This window comes from Drepanopeziza brunnea (assembly GCF_022702325.1).
Source record: "Drepanopeziza brunnea f. sp. 'multigermtubi' strain 214-2 chromosome Unknown ctg5, whole genome shotgun sequence".
Taxonomy (NCBI): domain Eukaryota; kingdom Fungi; phylum Ascomycota; class Leotiomycetes; order Helotiales; family Drepanopezizaceae; genus Drepanopeziza; species Drepanopeziza brunnea.
In genome coordinates, this window is record NW_027094068.1 from 2,677,856 (window position 1) to 2,699,850 (window position 21,995).

The 21,995-nt window shown below is 43.3% G+C and overlaps 2 protein-coding genes across 2 annotated transcripts; one reads left to right on the forward strand and one right to left on the reverse strand.

The window, feature by feature from the left end:
- Positions 1 to 5,701: 5,701 nt before the first annotated feature.
- On the reverse strand, positions 5,702 to 7,009 carry L3040_004047 (uncharacterized protein; the record flags this gene model as incomplete). The annotated part of the gene is made up of 1 exon (XM_007291652.1): positions 5,702 to 7,009. One exon carries the CDS (start codon positions 7,007 to 7,009, stop codon positions 5,702 to 5,704), a length of 1,308 nt encoding a protein of 435 aa, XP_007291714.1.
- A 6,147-nt stretch (positions 7,010 to 13,156) lies between these two features.
- Positions 13,157 to 16,404, forward strand: L3040_004048 (uncharacterized protein; the record flags this gene model as incomplete). The annotated part of the gene is made up of 4 exons (XM_007291651.1): positions 13,157 to 13,553; positions 13,603 to 13,749; positions 13,801 to 14,232; positions 14,279 to 16,404. 4 exons carry the CDS (start codon positions 13,157 to 13,159, stop codon positions 16,402 to 16,404), a joined length of 3,102 nt encoding a protein of 1,033 aa, XP_007291713.1.
- Between the last annotated feature and the right edge of the window lie 5,591 nt (positions 16,405 to 21,995).

A 21,995-nucleotide genomic window follows, 5' to 3' on the forward strand; every position in this document is an offset into this window, starting at 1 on the left:
ATCGTAAGGCTTATATAATGCTAGCACGTTGCTAGCGGCTTTAAAAAATACGTATGCGTAATCGAAGTATTCGAAAAAGATAAAAAAGTTGTTAATAAGCTTAAATAGTTTTATTGCAAAATCAATAGCAGAAATAAAGCCGTTAATAAAGCGTATTAGCGTTGCTTAATAGTTAGCTTAAGTAAAAGCAATCGTTTAACGCTTAAAGATTAAGCAATCGAGCTTGTAAAAGGACGTAAAAAATAGTTTTACGTTTTTTTAGCGAGCGATTATATAAAAAGCGTATTCGAAAACGCCGTTGATTTTAAGGTTTTTATTAATTTTGTGCTTAAATATTTAGCGAAAGCGTTTAACGGATAAAAAAGGTTTTACGAAAGCGACGTCGGTTAATATAAGCTTACGGTTTATTTAAAATATTGATTTAGCATAGTTTTTAAAAAAAGTATTTTTCGTAAAGCGAAAGAATAACGGCTTTATAGAAAAGTAAATAAAAGAAAAGGGTTTAACGATCTTAAAAGAGAAAGCGGAAAAAAAACGATTTCGAAAAAAAAAAAGTGATTTTGCGATTATTATTACTATTTAATTTACTCGTAAACTATAATTCATAAGTGAATTAGCGTCGTAAGCTTTTTAAAAGCGATCTAAAGTTCGATCACGCTTATCGGCGTCGTATTAATAACGAGCGTTTACTTTACGCTAATTAAGGTGCGTAATCTTAATAAGTTTAGCATAAGTAGCGGTCGAAAAGTTAAAACGAAGCTAATAAAGCTTGCGGCGAGCGCAATTAAAAAGAATTTAATGCTTAGTTAGCTATGCTCGTTCGAAGATTACGTTATGATTTTTAAAGTTAGTGATAAAAAAAGAAATAAAAGATTAAACGCGCTTATTAATCGTAAGGTTAAGAAATGCAAAATGTAAGATAATAGCTTTACGAGCTTTATTATATAATTTAATAAGAAATAAAGCTGAAAGAAGTTGAATTAAAAGTTTAAGAAAAAAAGAAAGTGATTTAAATAGCGCTAAGTTAATTAGCGCGTATTTATTAGCTCTTAAATCGAGCAAAGCAAATACTTTATACGAAAAGCTATTCTTGATAAAGGTAACGGGTATAATTATAGCTTTATTATTAAAAAGCTTCGTAAGGTCAAAGTATCGCATATCTCGAAGCTGGCTTAAAAAGAAAGCTTTGCTTAAGCCTCGACGTTTCCTTTATTATCGAAAGCGTCGGAGTTAATAAAAAAGAGCTTTTAATAATCTTTAAAAGCATCGAAATAAAGCTTATCGTTCGAATCGTTCGAATAAAGGCCGTATTTAAGTCCGGCGCTATATTTTATTTCGTTGATTAAGTAATAGCGAGAGAGCTTTAGCGTATTCGGGTTTTTGCAAAACGATTTAAAAGTTTTAATCGCTAATTTAAAAGCGTTTTCGAAAAAAGAGAATTTATTAGATCGATTAGATCGATTTGCATTAGCGCTAAAGCTATTAAAAGTTTAACGCTAAAAGGTAGAAAAAGAAACGAAGATTAAGCTATTTTAGCGGTTTTCGTAATAAGTGATTTGCTTAACTATTGTATTTTAAGCCGAGCGGGATTCGTTACGAGCTTTATTATAAAAGCTTTTTGCAAATTAAGTGTTATACTTAGCTTATAAAGCGTCGTAAAGCTTTGCAAACGCGTATTAGCTAGCAGCCAATTGCTAGACGGCGGTTTAAAAGTCTTTAAAAGTTATAGTTTTAATAAATTTTAAATAAAGCTGGTCGCGTAGCGTTTTAATGATCTTAAAACGCAAGGCTTTACGTAATCGATTTTCGTTTTTGATTTCGGCGATAACGGCAAGCTTCGAGAAAACAAAATAAAAGTTTTAAAATTGTTAGTTAAGCTTTATATAAAGTTTTTCGAACTTAATTAACGCTTTAGCCTTTTTAGCGAAGTCGTTTAAGAACTCGAAAGCGATCTAAACGAGTTTTAAAGCGGTTACGAGGTTGCTACGATTTATAATTAAAAAGGCTAAGAATAAGTAAGCTGTTTTTTCAATTTGATCGAAGATATAGTTTTTGCATTAGCGTTTTATAAAAAAGTATTCTTCGAAAGCTTTTAAGTTATCGAAAACGCGAGCTTGCTAGTAGCGTGCTCGATAGCTTATATCGTTTAAAAGCTTTTATTTAAAGTTAAAGATCCGCTTGATACGAGCCCGACCTTAAGAAGCTAAAAAAGAGGCTTTAAAAGTATTAAACTTAGCTAAAGTGCGGAAGTTGGTTAGCTTATAAAAAAAAAGTGGTTTATCGTCGTCGGCGAAAAGGCGGCGAAAGTTAGCGGTTTTATAAATAAAAAGAATAGTTTAAAAGACCGAGGGCTTGTATAACTCTTTGCTTTTAAAGTTATCTTCGAAAAAGACTTAAAAAAGCTTTAACGAGCGTTCCGTAGTTAGCAAGACCGCTTAAAGCTGGTTTAGTTTCTTTCGAGCTCGATAAGCTTTTTTTTTAGCTTTTTTAATAAAGGTTTTTTGTTCGCTAGCGCTTTTATCGAGCTTTTCGTTGCGGGTTTTTATATTTGCGAAAAGCTTTTTAAGCTTAACGGCCTTTCGTTAAGACTAAAAAAAGGCTTGGTATTAAGCTAAGGCTTTTTCGAAGTTGATAAAAGCCGAGGGATCATCTTTATCGTTTTGCTTATTAATAGCTTTTTTTTAAATAAAAAGAACTATTAGTTGGGCCGTAAAAGAAAAAGAAGAAGCTGCTAAAGCAGCTTTAAAAAGTATGCGAAGGATTTTGCTCGCGAGGCGAAGGTTGTTATATTATATAAGTGCTATCTTTTAAGTTATATTTAAAATAAGCCTTTTCGTGACCGTTAAAGTCGTTTAAGTGTTTTAACGTCTAATCATTAAGGAATTTTAAAAAGAAAGAATATTATTAAAGCCGTTCTCGGCGAAATAAGGTAATTGTTGATAATATAACGACTTTAAGCGATTATTTAAAAGAACTTACGAGAGCGCGAGGGTTTATATAAAAGCTTAAAAGAATTTTAAAATAATAACTTAAAATTAATAACTATCGAGTATAAAGGTCGAAAGTAGCTAAAGTTTATATATACGAAAGTAAAAGCGCTAAGGACTCGTGAATTATAGTTTATAAGTCAAAAAGCGGGGAATGAAAGAATACGAAGGAAAAAGAAAGGAAGTAGCTTGGCGCATGTAAGGTGCGTCCAAGAGACCTGGCGTGTCGTCACACGCAAAGCAATTACTATTTGCGTATTGCTTTCAATACTTTATAATATAAAAGCGTAATACGTAAAGCGCTATCGCTTAATTTGCAAATCCGAAAAACTAAAAGTTATTAACGCTTAAGTCGAAAAGATAATTAATTTTATTAATAAAACGATAACCCTCGCGGCGCGCGAAATACTTTCGATTTAAAAAACGATATTAACGGCAACGCTTTTTCGAGATACTAAGCTTTTTTCCGGCGCTACGGCTTTAAAAAAAGCTAAAGCTAAATTTATAATAAAATTAAAAACGATAAACGATAAGCATTTATTAATTAGCCGGATACTTTTGCGGATCCGATAACGCGATTGCGGCGTAAAGATTATTAAGATCTTCGAAACTAAAATCTAAAAATTAAGAATTCTTTTTTTAAACGTTTTTCGCTTTCGCTTCGTTTTTTCGCACTTTATATCGAAAAACAAACGAGACCCGGCGGATAGCAAAACGAAAAAAAAAGCTATTATCGCATTCGAAGCATAATAATAATAGCTTCCGTTAAAAAACATTACGATCTTTTCAAACGAATTAAAATAATACGATTAAAGCAATCGATTAATAAGCTACGAATACGTAGTTTATTAAAGACGTTAAAAAACAAGCTATAAGTACGGCTTTATTAACGATTGCTTTTACGTTTTTAACGCAAAAGCGATAAAAGCATAAAAAAGCTTCGAACGAATAATGCACGCTTATCTAACGGCGAAACGGATTTAGCTTTATATCGATAGTATATTAATCATTTAATATCTTTACGAAAATGCTTTTTTATTATTATAATAAGCGTTTTTAAACGTTTAAAAAGTAATAAAAACTCGAGACGTACGAATACGATAATCTTTAAAGCATATAAGCATTAAAGAAAACGAACAAGCGGATAAGCTTGCAAATCTAAAAGCAAAAAAATCGAATTAAAATATTAATTTAATATCGCAATCTACGATTAGCGGCATCCGCATACTCTTTCGCGATATACGAAATAAAGTACGAAAAGCTTAATAAAGCGCAAGCTTTCTTAAGCTTTTACGCTCGTATCGAAAATAAAGCTTTTTATATTTAATTAAGCTTTTTTCAAAACTAAAACTTTTACGATATATTTTATATAAATTATTTGCGATTCGAATTACGCACGAAAATTTTACTTAATATTATATTAAGTTCTAATATTACGACGCTAACTTAAAGTATGCTTGCGGTAAACGCAAATCCTCTTTGCACTTAACCTTTTATCGATTTACGTAGCGACGCTTTTTCTTTTAGCTTTATAAAACTCGATCGCGGACTTTTTCGAACACGATCTCGAAAGCTTACGACTTTCTTAAAAGTCTTTTTAATAATCCGGCCGATTTTCAAGCTTTTTTAATTATTACGAAGTTTTATTTTAAGTATTGCACTTAACAAAAGTGCTATTTTAGCTAATTGATATTGCTTCGATAAAAAAAACGAAGTACGCTCCGCTTTACTTAAGCTATAAAGGCTCGTTAAATTAATTGCGTTACGAAATTAAGACTTTAAAATAGCGTAATGCGCTCTCGAAAGAATTCTATTTAATACTAGTATATTATATTAAGTTTTCTTTTAAAGTTTAAGCTTTTATATTCACCTTTTCCTTTTCCTTTTCTTTTGTACTCGGCTGACCCTAGTCCGGCCTTGATTCTTATCGCTACGCGACGTAAACAGCTCGCTTTTAATTAATTATAGCAGTTTATACTTGCTTGACTCTCTTTTTTATAGTTTTCCTTTAATAAAAGGTTTCCTTTCTATATAATCTATTTTATCTATAAAGAAAAGGCGCATGCGATAATAGCCTTCGCTATAGCACTTTAAATTGCTTTCTAAGGCTTTCTTATATATAACTCTTTAGCTTAGCACGTCGCCGTACCTTATAAGAAGTCTTAGGGCGGCAGGCTTCGCTTGCTACCCGCCCGACGTTAATAAATACAACAATAACAACAACAACAAAAAAGATCCTCGTCTTTTCGAAATACGGAGCGCTGCCCCTCGCTAAAGCGATGGAAATACGAAATAGGGTTGATTGGTTTGGAATAAAAAGAAGAGGAAAGATTCAAATATGGATAATCGTAATTCGTTCAATAAATTCATGCCTTGCCATAGATTGTACACACAAAGGTTCGTACATTCTCTGACTAATTCGATCCTACTCAGCCGCGAGAGCCTTGGGCCCGGGCCAGCAAACAGCTACACAACGAATGACTCACCCCCTAGTCTGTTGATCGAAAACACAAATGAACGCCTGAATCTATTCAAGCTGGTTGCTTCGACCAGCAGGCGGGCGCCGTGTGCACCCTGCTATGCTGCGATGTGCTGTGCTGTTCTTCCCGTCAACCATGTCCCTGTACCATCCAATCAGCAACATAGCGAGTCACTTCCAGCGAGCCTTAAAATCTATATGCTCCGAAAACGCACTTCATCGCAACTGTACACCATCACAGTCCGTAGACGTACGGCCCCTTATTCAAATAGTCCCTATCCTCCGCCCTCTCCCTTTCCTTTCCCTTTGCAACCCTCTTCCCCGCCTCGGCTTCCTCGTCCTCAAATCGCTCTACCATCTCCACCGTGTCCAGTTGCGTACGTTCCTCGATGCTGGCGCTGCCCCCAAATACCCTCCTCAGATGCGCACATGCTTCGTTATAACATTTGTCCGCCGCCTCGGGGAAATGGAGTGGGTTAGGCTTCTTGTCAAAGGCGTGCGGAACAGCTCGAATGAGACCCCCGTGAAGCGTTTTGTCTATGGGATAAGAGGAAAGGCGTTCGCCGAAGGCAATACCTTCGTGGTTCAGCATGTCATATTCGCAGGTGTAGAGAATAATGTCCTCGGGGTAGGCGTCGCGTAGGACGGCATCGGACGCCGTTATAGGGGACAGGTAAGGGTCTGAGAGGTCGATGTCACAGTCAGGCAAATAGGACTGGTCGAACAGGTTCGTGAGCATGGGCGGGAGATTCTTTTCCGGCGCGGGGTTCGTGATACGCTTCTCGGCTCTAGTGCGGCGGAAGTCGGTAGGTGGGTAGAAGGAGACGATTGCGCAGATCGTGAGGTCGGGGATCTGCTGGTCAATTTCTAGTGCCGTGGGCTCGAGATCGGAGAGCTTTAAGATGGAGTGCGAGGAGTTTGTGCGGACAATTGTTGTGCGGGAGAGACTGAGGGTGGATGTGGATTTGTATTTGTGCAGGGCATGCGTGTTGGTCTCGGCGTGTAAGCTGCGCCTGCCGGCGTCGTTCTGGAGGTCGTGGAGCATGAGGGGGACCGTGAAGGCGAAGTTCCCACCGGCGCTGAAGCCCGAGAGGGCCATGCGGTGGGGGTCGATTCGCAGCTCCTCGGCGTGAGAGGCGAGATAGATCATGGCGTCTGTGCCGTCTTCCACGCCGATGCTGAAGGGGTATTCGGGAGCCAACCTGTATTCAACCGAGACGAGAATGGCGTCGACATTCTTCAGGACTGCGTCTGCCCAGCGTGCGTCGTCAGTGCCCGTACCCAGCGTGAAGCCGCCGCCATGGAAGTTGACGACGACGGGGAAGCGGTACGCCTCATCGGTCTGGTAGTAGGAGGGCGGGACGTAGAAGACGAGCTTGAACTGGCCCCCGACTGCTGATAGTCGTGACGGGATCACTATCTTGAAGTTGGGAGAGGGGGGTTTTGGGTGGGCGGCGTGGTGGAATTTCATCCCGACGGCCATGAGGCCGCGCCATATCGCAGCCTTCATCCAGAGAAACCAGATACGAGAGAACCTTCTCATGAGGGCCAATAGGGATTGCGAATTGAGGAAGAGGGAGGAGTTGAGTACAGGGTACCAGGAGAATTATGTTTCATTCATCTACCCGCATCGGATATCCAGCAAGACAAAGAAATAACGAGAAACAAGTGAACTGGATGGATGGAGTTGAAGGAGTTGAAGGAGTTGGTGGAGTTGATGGAGTTGATGGCGTCACGGGCCACTGACCGACCGGATTAGGGGTCCAGGCGTGGGGCCAAGGACATGTAGTAGTTGTATTATGGTATTATGGTTCCTGGACACGTGGGGAGAGGAAGCTTGAATCGGTCTTCTCTGGGCGTTTCAATTGAAAGCCTGGCTGGGTTGGGTGGGGGTTCAGGGCATTGCGTGTGCATTGCGTGTGCATTGCGTGTGAGTCGGGAAAGGTCCAAGAGAAGATTACCAACATTGGAGAGATCACATGATACTGCGTTTTAAGACCACCTCGTGTGGCCTTGGACAGAGAAAGGTCGTGGAAGGAAGCATTTATATTAATTACGATACGACTTTTTAGTAATACTAAAAAGTATATAGACTCTCTTCCCTTGAAAAATCAATGCCTATCTTTTTCTCTTACTTTTATTTTTTGATAACCTTAGAAAAAGAAACGTCTTATTTTTAAAATCAATTTTGAATCTGTCGGTTCCTTACTTATTGAACTACTAGTCAGAAGATTGCGATGACGCTAGATATTTAAAATGGAGGTACCTTAAAGGCAGGTAAGGGGTCATTTGAGCGGTCCTCTGACCCTCTTTTATAAAAAACGGTTAGTAGATCGTCTAAAACTAGTTACAAATCAAGAATAGTTCACCTTTTTAATCGTCCCCGAGCTTAAGACCGTCTTATAGCCGTCTCATGGCCGTCCCCGTCCATATTTCTAAAATAAGCTTACTAGTAAGCTCGTTTTAAAAAATTGAAATAGTTCGATAACAATTTTTTTTAAAAAAAATTATAAATAAAAATCATCTCTCAAATAAAATCTATTTAAATTATAAAATAATTCGATCATAGTTTTTAATAAATTATGATCACGATATAGAAACACGTTAATTAATAATATTATTTTAAGTCACAAAACATTTGTCAGAAGGTAGCTTTGTAGACAGGCAAAGATAGAAGAATAGGAATGTAGAAGTATGTAATCGTCGGCTTAAAGGATGTAAGGAGGCCCACCTAAGCGAGCCGACGATTATTGGTAGTGAACTGATCTCTGGGGCTCTAAGGGGCACCCTCGGATCAGTATATATAATTATACGCTACTCTTAAATAGGACTCCTTAATATCCTGAATACGATGCGAGATTATGATACGCATTATCAGAATCTCTGACTTGTCGGATCCTCATCTTAACTATAAGTGTAGCGAGGGCTTCCCGATAGTTAAACGGATACTGAGTATCCGAGTAGAGTATTCCTGTCGGGCGTGACATGGTAATCCTGTTGTTACGGTATTCGCAAGACAGGTCACGTGACATCAGATGGACACGCGTACGGGTTACACGTTACCTCGTGACCTTAGGCTTCCGTCTTGGCAAGACAGCCTATAAGACCTTTTCTTTCGCACTTAGTCTCTTCTACTTCTTCTTCTCCTTTTCATCTTTCTTTCTTATTACAGAGCGTACTCTTAGGTAGCAACTCAATACAATACTGCCTTCGACAGCCGTAACACCTGTAAGGTATATTGTCACGCATAACACTTTTAAAGTAAATTATAAGCAGCTCTTAAACTCTAGCTATACTATCGCAATACTACTTAATATGCTTTCCATGTAAAAGTATCTTTCGAAAATACATGTATTAACGCTAAATAAATTATTGTTATTGTTGTTGTTATATTTATTAACGTCGGGCGGGTATCTAAAACGCAATGCTTGGACCTTAAGGACCTTTTATAAGGTACGGCGACGTGCTAAATAAAGGAATTATATATAAAGTATTATTTAATCGAGAGTAAAAACTACGTTAAAGAAAACCTTTCGTTAAATAGCTAAACACTTGTAAACCTTTTAAAAGCAATTCATAATGCTATGCGTCGAGTTTTCTTTCGACAATTATCGAATACGTATAGCCTTACGAGCGGCCTCGATCCGCATAATATAAATATCGTTTTCTTTCGTCGTAAAGCTAAAAAGGCTCGCGTTCGTAGCTCTTAGATAAAGCCGGTATGTTTGCAAAACGCTTTTTCGAAAGCGCAGTATCGTGTTTTCGATCAATCGAATTAAGCCCTTTTTATCTTATCTTTTATATACGTTCTTTTTCTATCGCAAATCCTTTTAGTCTTTTCAATCGGTATGCTCGTTAAGTATAAATCGTAATCGGCGTAGTATTCGAAAAAAAGAAAGAAGGAAGTTCGGAATCGCCGGTAAAAGAAAATCTTTTCGAAGAGACGTCGCATATCGATGATTTAATTTCGGCTCTTTAAACTTTTTATCTTTTTTTTTACCGCAAGAGAAAAAAAGAAAAAGAGCTGAAGGTTCGTAAGGGGCACCTCGTACAGGTAAAGAATCGTAGCCCTCCAAGCTAAATAAATTAAAGCGTACTAAAAACAGTTTATCAAATCAACTTTATATATATAACTTATTCGAACAAATTATAATAACACGCAAGGTCTCCTGGGCAATATTCTCACGTGCGCCAAGCTACTTCCTTCTTTACCTCCTTATATTCTCTCACTTCTCTCGTTCCCCTCTTTTCACCCGTGAACCATGGTTCACGCGTCCTTGGCGCTTCCTACCTTCGTGTATATAAACCTCAGCTTCCTTCAACTTCTACACTCGGTAGTTGTTGATTCTAGGTTATTACTTTAAGATCTTCCTGAGCTCCATGTGATCCCCCGCGCTTCCATGAGTTCCTCAGGTAGTCGCTTAAGGTCGTCTAATCGAAATATTTTATAAATTAAAACGATTTTATTTAAGAAATGAATTTTATTTATAATTATATTTCTTTCAAAATAATTATTGAATTACTTTAATTTTTTAAAACGAGCTTATTAAGCTTGTTTTAAAAATATAAACGAGGACGGCTGTCTATAAGACGGTTATAAGACGGTCTTAAGCTTCGGGACGACCAGAAAATTGAATTATTCTTGATTTGTATTTAGTATTGATTTCAAACGGTCCAATAGCCATCTTTTATTAAAGAGGGTCAGAGGACCGCTCAAATGAACCCCCTACCTGCCTTTAAGGTACTACTACTACTACTACTATCTACGCGGTAAGGGTGCTTGGTGATTGTATTAAATACATGGATAATACAAATATAGACCGCCAGCTCCATTATAATACTTTTCAAAGCTGGATTTTTCTAAGTCGAATGATTCAGGCCCTGATAAATTCCTTGCAAAATTATTTTTTCGGTATGTATTCATGGAAGGGGATAGTAAAAGGGAAAGGTACGTAGTACGTAGTAGTAGGTATTACGGTCCTGGCAAGCCTTAGCATACCGGTAGTTCTACCGGTACTGTAAGGGTTGGTTAAAGTTGGATTAGTTAGCCGAGGTCACATGACACCCCGCTCCAAAGGATGCATATGCTCTCGGCCTTGTATTATAGTTCTCTCTTCTTCTCCTCGTCTTTCTTTCATACTAGTAGTACTTGGTACAAGCCCGAAATAATGTACAAACGCTGTCTGAGCGCAATTCTAGAGGTTTCCGTTGACAGGGCTCCTGTGCAGGGATACCTCCAATGATATAACGATGATAATTCGCCTCTTTTTGCACTGAAAATCAGCACTTTCATCATGGAGCCTTCATTATCAAGCAGTGATTACAGCAAGAGAAGGCCATACAAAATATTAGGGAAAGTAATAAAAGCAGCATTGCCAAGTATCTAGTGTGCACAGACTAGAATTGTACATTATTTACCCATGATACGAAGTACGTAGCGTGCAAATTGATAGCTACTACAATACTACCTTTCCTTAGCCGTAATAAGCTTAAAAGCTACGGGCACTATCGAGGTCAAGCTCTAGCTAGTAACTCGGACAACCTTGACACTTCGGACGATGGCTTGTAACGGAGAAGAAGAAGAAATAAATACGGAGGCGGGAGATATTAGTACTTTACGACGGGAAAGAAACGAACGAGGTAGACCGCTAAAAAGATTCGGAAATAAGCTTCTTAAAGACCTTGGACGTGGTGGAAATTTAGACTTCCAAAAGACTTTGGACCAGGGCGACTCCTTTTCGGAACCTGTTTTTTTGTCCGACCTTTATTACTGTAAAGCGCACTGTAATACTACGTAGCTTATAGGATTCCTAGAATACTTAATAGCGATTATGATGACTTCCTAAACTTAAGAGCGTTAAGTCTATACCCACTCTCAACTTTTGAGCTCTAAGGAATTCTTGAAAAAGTGTGGCTTTGTAGGTATACGTAGGATACGTGGTGGAGCCGAGCCCGCAGAGCCTCCGATTACCCCCGAGTGGGTTCTGCTCCTGACATGGGTCCTACGTAGTATTTTCTGCCAACGGCACAAGGAAAGCCCAGCCGGACGAAACGGCCCGGGATTATCCGTCCGTTGCCAAGTACCTTAAAACCAGGTGGGGCCCGGGGGTCATTAAGTACAGTACTTAGGATAAGGAGACGGTCACGACGGAAACCGTTGAAAATAAGCGCTGGTTCGAAATCAAAGATAGTTTAGTTTTTTAGACGTCCGCGAGCTTTGGACCCGTCCTGCAGCCGTCCCCGTCTACTTACTACGTACGTAGGTAGTAAGTAGTATTTAGAACGGGCCTCTTCGTTTTTAAGATTGAAAAAAGATCTACTGGCCGTCTATATTTCTCGACTAATTCAACTACGAGTTCGTTTGAGAATATTCCTTATTCAGCCAAGACTTGTGTAAGATATTTCTTCAGTGCCGCGCTCACGGCTTATACATCAATGCGTGAATAATTTTGAACTTAGAATCGATTGATTCAGCAAAAGTTGACTTCTTGCCCATCTATATCAGCTCAGCTTTCGAACAGGGGCTTGAGACGGTCCCAGGACGGTCTTTTCAGGACAAGACGGACTCCAATACCTACCTAGGTAGACGATACCGGTAATTCGACCGATTAAATGGATTCCATTTTAGTCCCGCTTTATTTCATTTGACCCGTTATTTCTCCGACACAGTGCGATTTTATTGCAACTCTTAACGACGAGTGGTCCACTGACCGTCTCCCAAGTTCAAGACCATCCCATCCTCCAGAAAACGGTCCGAACACGGTCCACATGACCTGCCTTTACAGTCATAGTGAAGGCCTCGGAAGGCAGCCTTGCACTACTCCGGACGACCGTTGCGAAGCGAGGTCCTTTGGGCCCGGAGCGTGCGGGAGGGCCGTACTGGAAATAGTGACGTAGCCCTCTTAGTCAGAAGACCGATTCCACATCTAGGAGTGCGAGCGGTAGATGTGGAAGCGATACAGGGAGAAAGTTATTTGGCCGAAGAAATAGGCATCCATCCATCCATCCATTAAAGATCCCGAGTCTCAATACGGTACCGTAGACGAAGTCGAAGTCGGACGGAAAGACGGGAGCGGCAAAGACGACGCGTGTGATTGGCCAGGGAAAGGATGAGATCCACCTCCGTCAACACCCCCACCCCCTTTCCTTAACCTAATCTATCCCAGCTGCAAAGGGGGTGGGTCGCGTGACATCATAGCTCCCGCATTACCGATGTTGGAAATTCGGGGACTGCCAGGGCCAGGAAATCAAACGCAGGGCATCTTTGGCATCTCAACCGAAAGCCTTCTGGCATCGCACACTTCGCCTCTCTCTCTCTCTTTCTCCTTCACTTACACATAACAGAAATCCTATCATCACCCTCACGCTCCCTCCCTCTCCCATCCACAACTTCGACTCCGACTCCGACTCCGACTCCGACTCCAGCTTCCCCCGATATTCTGGTCTGCACAGTCAACCACCCACCTGGCTTCCGGCAGATCCGCCTCGGCCTGCACTTGTTGCTGCTCCGTACATTATTACCGTGCGGCCAGCCCGGCTTGCTCTTGAACCCGAGCCGACGACCAGAGCTTCACCATACAAAGTGATTAATAAGCCCCTCCCAGGCTCTTCTCCCTCCCTCCCTTCCCTCGTCCCTTCTCTGCGCCTCTCCCCCAAGATACCCAGATACCTCAGATACACGGTCGGGAAAATGTCTTTCCTTAAGAAGCCCTTTAAGAAGCTGCGCGATGTTAGCAGTCACATTTCCAGTGACTCCAAGGGGTCCAGTAGCCCGACTTCCAGCTCGTCAAATGGAGGTACTACACCGATAAAGGGCCACGCGAACGGGAATCCCGGTGCATCCGAAGTGGATTCCAGACGCCAGAGTCGCGAGGTCATCAATGCCAACAAGGAGCGCCGGAGTATGGACAAACAGCGGGCAAAGGCCGAGACGCGAAAGCGCGAGACCATGGCGAGGATAGAAGACGAGAAGTTCTTGCAGGAGGGACCTCCCGATATGACGAAACTGTACAGACCTTACAGCATGAACATGAGCAAGAGATGGAACCATGAGGACCGCCTGTTATTTAAGGATATGGACTGTGAGAGTACGTTTACACTTCTGGCTGATGTAAGGCGTAGCTAATAAGTCGGCAGAATTGGACGGCACCACCATTTCCTTCCGGGCCAGAATTCACACCTTGCGACGAATGAGTGCCAAACTGGTGTTTATTGTCTTCCGCCAGCAGACCATGACTATCCAAGGAATTTTGCAGAGCTTCAAGCCTATTCACGAATTGACCGGTATGAGCTCCTCCACATGTCTCGTTACTCCGCTAACAATCCTACCCGTAGAAGGCGAAGACAACACAGGTACCATCTCCGAGCACATGGTCCGTAGCATCGAGCACTATGTGAGCGAAACCATTGTGGTTGTACACGGCAAGTTGCGAAAATCTTTGCAGCGGGTCAAGAATGCCACGATTCACGATTATGAGATAGATGTCTACGAGGTGCACAAGGTAGGGGATCTGACAGAGAACGTTCCCTTTACTGTATACGATGCCGAGAACATCAATCGCGAGAAGGATGACAACGACGATGAGGACGACGACGATTCTCTGTACCCGTCTGGGTCATCTCTGGATACGCCCAAGGAATCAAAGTTTGGAACTCCGCGATCGTCTGTTGATATGTTCCGTGTTTCTTCGGACGCCATTCGAAAATCGGTAGGTGGAGCTACAGCTGGCTCTCCAGTACCAAAGGCCTCGGGAGAAAAGAGCCGAAGTATGTATCCTCAAGACCAATGAACATTCCCTTCTGACAGAAACAGCGAGTATGGATGTCTCGAGACCACGAAGATCTCTCCCCCAACGAGTTCGTCTCAACAGCCGTATCGTAGATCTCCGAACTGGCCCAGCACAGGCTATTTTCCGCATCCAGTCCGGAATCTGCAACCTCTTCCGCACATATCTGGATGACAGAGGGTTCATCGAGATCCACACCCCCAAGCTTCAAGGCGGTGCGACCGAGTCGGGGGCTTCCGTGTTCGAAGTGAACTACTTTGGTCGCCCAGGTTTTCTCGCCCAGTCTCCCCAACTCGCCAAACAAATGGCTATTGCAGCCGATTTTGAGCGAGTGTACGAGGTTGGACCGGTCTTCCGAGCCGAGGACAGCAACACGCCTAGGCATTTGACCGAGTACACAGGATTGGACCTGGAGATGGCTCTGGAAGAGCATTACCACGAGGCCCTGGACATCATCGATGGGATGTTCAAGAACCTGTGGAAGGGCATCTACGAGAGATACCAGAAAGAGATCGACCTGATCTCTGAATTCTATCCACAAGAGAGAGTCATGTGGCTGGAAGAGACACCACGGATCAAGTTCAAAGATGGCGTTCAACTTCTGATAGAAGACGGCTGGGTCGACGAGGATGGGAACCCCCCCAAGGAGACCGAAGATTTGGCCACCCGAGCTGAAATTCGATTGGGGGCCATTGTGCGGGAAAAGTACAAGACGGATTACTACATCTTGGACAAGTTCCCTGCCTCGGCCAGACCGTTCTACACGATGCCTGACCCAGATGATAACACGTACACGAATTCCTTCGATATTTTCATGAGAGGGCAGGAAATCCTCTCAGGAGGTCAACGCATCCACGATGCGAAGTTCCTCGAGAAGAACCTCAAGACGAAGGGCATCCACCCGGATACGATGATCGAGTACCTGGAAGGTTTTCGCTGGGGAGCCCCGCCTCACGCAGGATGCGGCATCGGTCTTGAGCGTCTCACCTACCTCTTCCTCAACCTTGGTAACATTCGCCTTGCCTCCCTCTTCCCGCGTGACCCCAAATCGCTCCCCGCCAAGCAGATCGCCCTGGCCCTCCGCCACGAAGACGCTAGTACTACCAACCCTCCTTGGGAGTCCAAGGATTACCAAGACGACGAGGAGGAAGACAGCATCGCCGGCAAGCACAAACTGCAGCCCCTTGAGAAGCTCATTGCCAATTACGGCGATGCAGCCAATACCTCCTGGCTCGATAAGCGCTACCAGCTCTGGCGCCACCCCTCTACCGGCGCAGCGCAAGGCTACATCGTGCACAATAACTACGCCATTGCCGTCGGAGAGCCCCTATGCGCCAAATCCCAGTACCCGCAAGTCATATCCGCCTACCTCAACTATCTCAAACAAGAGCGCAAGGAGCTCAAACCCCTCTGGATGATCGCCGGTCCTCAGGTTGAGGAATACCTCGGCGAGAAGTTCCTCTGGCGCACATTTGGCTGCATCGCAGAGGAGCGGACCGATCCCCGCAACAACCCCGCCGCGAAAGACAAGGACCTCGCGCGCAAGATCCGCCACGCGGCAAGCGAAGGCGTCAAGGAATTCGACCTCCCTTTCAACGAGCCCATTCCTGATGACCTGGTGCAGAAGATCGATGCTCGTATCGCCGACTGGAAGAAGGGCCGCAAGGGCACACAGGTTCATCTCACAGAAATCAGACCGTGGGTCGACCAGGTGCATCGGAGATACTTCTACTCTCAGAGCGGCGATGGCACCATCCAAGCCCTTGTCGTGCTGCATCAGCTGTCTCCGCAAAACGGATACCAAGTCAAGTTCTCCCTCGAGTTCCCCGGCGCCCCTTCAGGCACCATCGAATCCCTCATCCTGCACTCGCTGAAGGCAATTGCAGCAGCCGACCCTGGCTGCAAACAAGTCACATTCGGGACAGGCGCGATGCCGACGTTGGAGGGGGCTCGCAACCTGAGCAAGGCGAAGGTCAAGGCGCTGAAGAAGGCGTACGATACTATCAACAAGCAGTTTAAGTTGACGAACAAGAGCGAATTTCGCGAAAAAATGGGGGTGCGAAATGAACCTGTCTATGTTTGCTATCCTCGCGGAGGCTTAGGCGCGGGGGGTATCAGAGCGATTATGGGGTTCTTGGAGGAGGACGGTTAGATAGATGGACTATCTGCCTCTTCTGGGTTGAAGGGGAATGGGAGTGAAGGTCGCGATAGGGACGGGAGTGCAGTGGTGCGGAAACTTCGCGAGAATAGATGGATGGATATAAGACGTGTTGTATGATGAAAAGGGGATAGAAAGAGATAAGCACTTTCGGCATGGATTCTTTTCCTCTCATTATCTCGATGGACCGAGGGTTGAAGGACGATGCACTGGTTGGCGTTCAGCGAGCGGGATTACGTCTAATTGAGGAGCGTCTCTATGTATAATGCCGAGCCCTCCTTTCCCCCCCTCCTTCCCGCATTAGCAAGAGGTGCAAGAGATAGATGAGGGGAGAAGGATGGGAAAGGAGAGCGAAGTAGTAGATGAAGACTAGGTAGTGAAATAATACGTAGATGAATCTTTTGTATACTCTCCTTGGATGCTTTTCCTTTTGATTTTCTGTGCTGGCTTCTATTGGCTTGTATTCGGCAAGCATAGGAGATGGAGTGTTAGCGAATATGCTCGCTACGGGTGGATTCGATGCGATTGGGGATAAGGTGGTTGATTGATTGACTGACTGTTTGTAGCTGTTGATTGTGATTGTGAGTATGATTATACTAAGACAATCGACGTTGCCCTTGGTAATTAAGCTGCGAGAGGCCCGAAAGTAAATAGAAGGAAAGTTTAATTGGGATTAGGATTAGGATTAGGATCGGGAAGTTTATCAAAACGGGAACGGGAGATAATCATATACCTACTACGTACTTACTTACCTACCATGTACCGCATATTTCCCACCTTCAAGTTTTTGCAAGCCCTTCTTCGACCCGACCCGACCATTGGACACTGATTTAGATCGACTTGGGAATCGGTTTGCGGTTTGTTACCTCTTGTTGGCTGAGATGTTGGGATGCTTGGATTGGTTGATGGGTTGGTTGATGGGTTGGTTGGTGGGGTTTGTTGAGGGGAGGAAGAGGAGAGAGGGAGGGAGGAGGTGTTTTGAGGTGGGTGTACGTAGTTCGTTGTATGTTGCGAAGAGGTGGAGAGTTGGGGGTTCAAAGGGGAGGGGGCAGTTTGACTTTTGCAGTTTGACTTTTGAATTTTGACTTTTGAAATTTGACTTTCAAATTTTGACTTTTGAATTTGACTTTTGAATTTTGACTTTCGAATTTTCACTTTCGAATTTTCACTTTTCACTTTTCACTTTTGAATTTTGAATTTTGAATTTTGAATTTTGAATTTTGAATTTTGAATTTTGAATTTTGAATTTTGAATTTTGAATTTTGAATTTTGAATTTTGAATTTTGAATTTTGAATTTTGAATTTTGAATTTTGAATTTTGAAATGATATTGGAGGGCTGTGACAGCGAAAGGAAAGATGATAGTAACCTATTTAAATTCCAGGTTGTAGTTAACGGATTTTTTCGGGGGGGGGGGGGGGGGGGGGGGGGGGGGGGGGTTTCATACTAGCTTAAATTTTTGCTGATGGGAACATTATGCATCGGTACTGATAGAAGTTGCAAAACTACGATTAATCTACGTGACGCAGCAAGATGATACATGATGAATAGTTTTGCAGGGTAGATTGATTGTTGTTGTTTTTTTAGGAAGCTCAGTGCAACGTGAGGTTATATACCAGCCTCTCCACTGCACCTGCTGTATTAGGCAGGTACGAAGACGAAACTCGTTAGGAGTATCAGCATAGTGGCTGGTAGTAGAGATATCTTAGGATCTGGAATTATTTATGATTATTTTATTCTCTTGAGGGTTTTTTTGTTCTTTCTTCTTTTGTGATTTTTTAAGGGTGGATTAAAAAAAAAGGGGGGGGGGGGGGGGGGGGGGGGGGGGGGGGGGGGGTTGGAAAGGGATAGAGATTCGAATTCTTATTATTATAAGATGGGAAGATAGAGGAGGCATTACATCTCATTACATCTCATCCGTGGAGCGACAGACGACAACCTCAGATCCTTGGCACTCACAAAGAAGATTGACCGATGGATCCAGATAACTAAGTATACTACAACTGTGTTTGCATAGGGAAGATTTTTATCGGTCTATACCCTTAAGGTAGGACTTGGAATTGATGGTGAAAGGGCAAGGTTGGTAGCGAGTAGGCAATGACAGCAGGTATACAGAGGACAGATAAATAAGCTAGTAACAACCGTTGCACGGAGTCTGTCTCCGTTCAGCCAACCTATCTCTTCTTCGCCGAGGGGCGGCTTCGTCTCCAGTTAACGCTCGCAAGCCTCGACGAATCTGAAAAGTCCCGGGTAAATTCCGCGACGGTCAAGAGGCCGATCCAAGGGTTTGAGAGAAATCGAGATGTGAAAATTTATAGCCGAACTAGCTGCCAGAAAAAAAGGGAGTTCGTACAATTCAGATCTGGCATATCTACTTCCATTCAGAGAGTATGGTTAGGTGAATCATCCTGGCAAGTTTGCAGCCAGTGAAAGGTAATTATTGCGTCAGGACTAAGGAGGGCTGCTACAGACATGATCTCCAGGCTAGATTTTAGAATTTCTCCTAGTTATAAATCCATTCTGGAAATTTCCTTCAACGACTTGCACTAGCAAATAGATAACTGAGGAAAGGAGCCCAGACACACTCCTGTTTTCTTCTTACATCTTCCACTTCCCCGTTCCTCACGGAAATTCAGCTTTGACATCTAGCCCACCTTCAAGACTCACGAGGACCTCTTTCAACGCTTCAAGTAGAGCTTACACGAAACTCCTCACTTCATTTTCTGAGTTCTCCACAGCTGGGCATAGTATCTGATTCTTCACCTGCCTATGCATCAATCTTATTCCCCTCACATAAGTGGGCTTGACATGTATGTAGCATTTGGTAGCGCAACTTGTTGAAGAAGAACTGTACCTCGAATACGGCTTGCTCAGGCCGTTCCTTCTGTTTTGGGTATAGGCTGAAATATAATCGTTGATAGTGATTCTTGACCTGACAACATCATTCCGTTGATGAAAGGCCACCGTCACCAGTCCGCCCGACTTTCTGATTCCGTTATGGAAGTGGATAGGTTGCAAGCCTAGCCTAACCTAGTAGATACTTTCAACACGTGGGACAAACCGATACCGAACATCTGTTTGACCGTACGTATAGGGTTTTCAGGATCGAATTTGGTCTGCCTTTCCCAGGTAAAATATATAGCTTCTGAGTTAGCAGCAGCCTCAGTCTCGTGTTTCTCATGCCAATCGTGAATACCGTTCCTGGCAATAGTGAATAGTTCGCGATTCTGGGTGTCTTTAATACCTATATATAGGAATTGCGGAGCTGATGTTTTAAGGACAGAAATGGCGGTATATACCTACTGCTAACGAAGAAGACCCAAGCAATCAATTGAGCCGTCACGCCATCTCTTTAACACCTAGCAGCCCCAAGGTGTTTTGCAACTGCTCTGATGTAAGCACTGCTTAAATCGGATATAAATTCAAGCTATCGTCTAGGGTAGCTTTCAAGCTTTCGTTATGGAAAGAGAGATAGATGATAACAGTAAAGATCGTTAACAGTAGTAAGTATTCCGCGATTCTACGTATGTTTAATGCCCATGTATGGGCTTTGCGGAGCTGATGATCTTGAGGACAGGTAGGAGGTATATGCCGCTCGTAGCTAAGTCTTGGGAGTAGCCTGAGTGGCTTCGTGACATCCATCATAGGGAACCTAAGTGACTGAGTAGCGATACCTTCATCTTGACCTGATCGATGCCGTTCATTATATAGACTAGAGAGTCAGACAGAGTCTTCTAGCACCCTTACTGAAGACATCTATCCCTCTTGGCCACAGCGCCGAAGGTGAGACGATAACAAGCATGACACGTTCAAATTTAATTGGTTTTATGACTCGGGAATAGCATAAAAGGATGAGCATAACGCCTAGAGAAGAGCGTGTACAGAAGAAAAGCCCAGTTCATTCTGAATTCAGAAGAAAAAGCTGCAGTTAGCCAAATTTCAGAATGCAAACCTGTTTATCCCGTGTTGAAGGGGGTTTTTTTTTTTTTTTTTTTTTTTTTTTTTTTGCCGGTGGCTCTCATATCCTGGAAATTGAAAGTAGGAACGAACGGGAGGATGGGGCTCGATACTGGAGTATTGGCAGATACTGGAGTATTGACAGATACTGGAGTATTGACAGCAGGAAGACTTTATCACCTGCAGCATACTGACCAACACCCCTCGCAGTCAAGCGTCGTCATACAGAGGCAAATAGTATCACCGCTACGTACCCAACGGGCTGCGAACACTGCTGTAGTGTGGTTCAATTTAGTCATGAAAAGCTCCAAGTGCGAATCGAAGAAAGAAAACTATGCAGTCGGTCTCCCTAAATAGATAGGTCGCGACAGTATCATAACAGATCATCAACCCCCAACCCATTTTCTGTCCCCGAGAGCAATCTAAGAAGGCGCTGGGCAACAGAACTGAGAGTTCTGAACCGGCCAATCAAATGTATAGTGCATGAGGAACACAAGGTGGCGGACACGTTATCTAGGGCCAAGTTTCCCTGGGGACACATTGTCGCACCCAAGACTTCTCCAAGTACGGATGCATCAGCCAGAAGATCCAGCACAAAGTTTAGGTATAGAAGGATAGGAGAGAATTTTAAGCGAGACGTAAAGGTAGAGAATGCATCATAGCTAATGATAGTAGCGAAAGGTATGACAACAGCCACGGACTTTTCTATCCAGCGAGTAAGAAAAGAAGAGAAAAGGGCTCTTTAAACAGGTAACTGTGAATCGTTTCGTCAGTGAGCATTGAGGAAAGTTATCCTAGTTCCTGCTTCCTGAACTGCGAGTGAACCAGCCGCCCCGTGTCTTCCAGCCTTTCCCCGTCCCTCGACAGGGCGATCATGGGACGTCCGTAGAGAGTATAAATATCGCTCGCGACAAGCAGGCAGTCCTCTCACTTTTCAGGCCAGCAAACGTCCGGTGGGAGTTCCGCGTCCACCCCAAGCAGGCAACAAAACGCTTGAGCTTGAAGTCCCATCGATGGGAGAGAAGTCATCAGTCCCTGGCCCTGCAGGGCGACTCCCTTGGGCGATTTATCGGTGCCAAGCAACCAAGCAACCCGGGTTCGGGAATCCGATGACTTCTGCGAGCTTGGAGGAGGATGAGATGGAAACGTGGGTGGTGGGAGGATGTGTGAGCAAGCAGTGATGTTCAGAGAAAGTCCTGATGTAGAAATAGCTGGAGCCCGTGACTAGCTTTCGCGATACCCTTCACGACGCGGATGTCCTCCAACTTGGATTCAAAAATCGCGGGCACAGCTCGCTCTCAGTTTCGGACCTGAGAGATCTGAATGATTGCTCATGCTAACTTCCCCCGTTTGATATGGCACCAGTATTGGAGAGTTGGTTCGTACCCAGAGCCCCTCGCCAGTGAAGTAGACTTCTCTACTTGTCATGAATCCAATGACCCAGACGAATGGCAAGATGCGAAACGATATATCAAACTGTCTCAACCGCACCTGGTGCAGGAGATCAGGGATTAATGTACTATCATGTAGGGTATATACACACCATTTGATGCCACGCCACGCCACGCCAAGCAAGCAATTCATTCTCTCATCATGTCCCAATCCAACTCCGATAGATGCTTGCTTCCG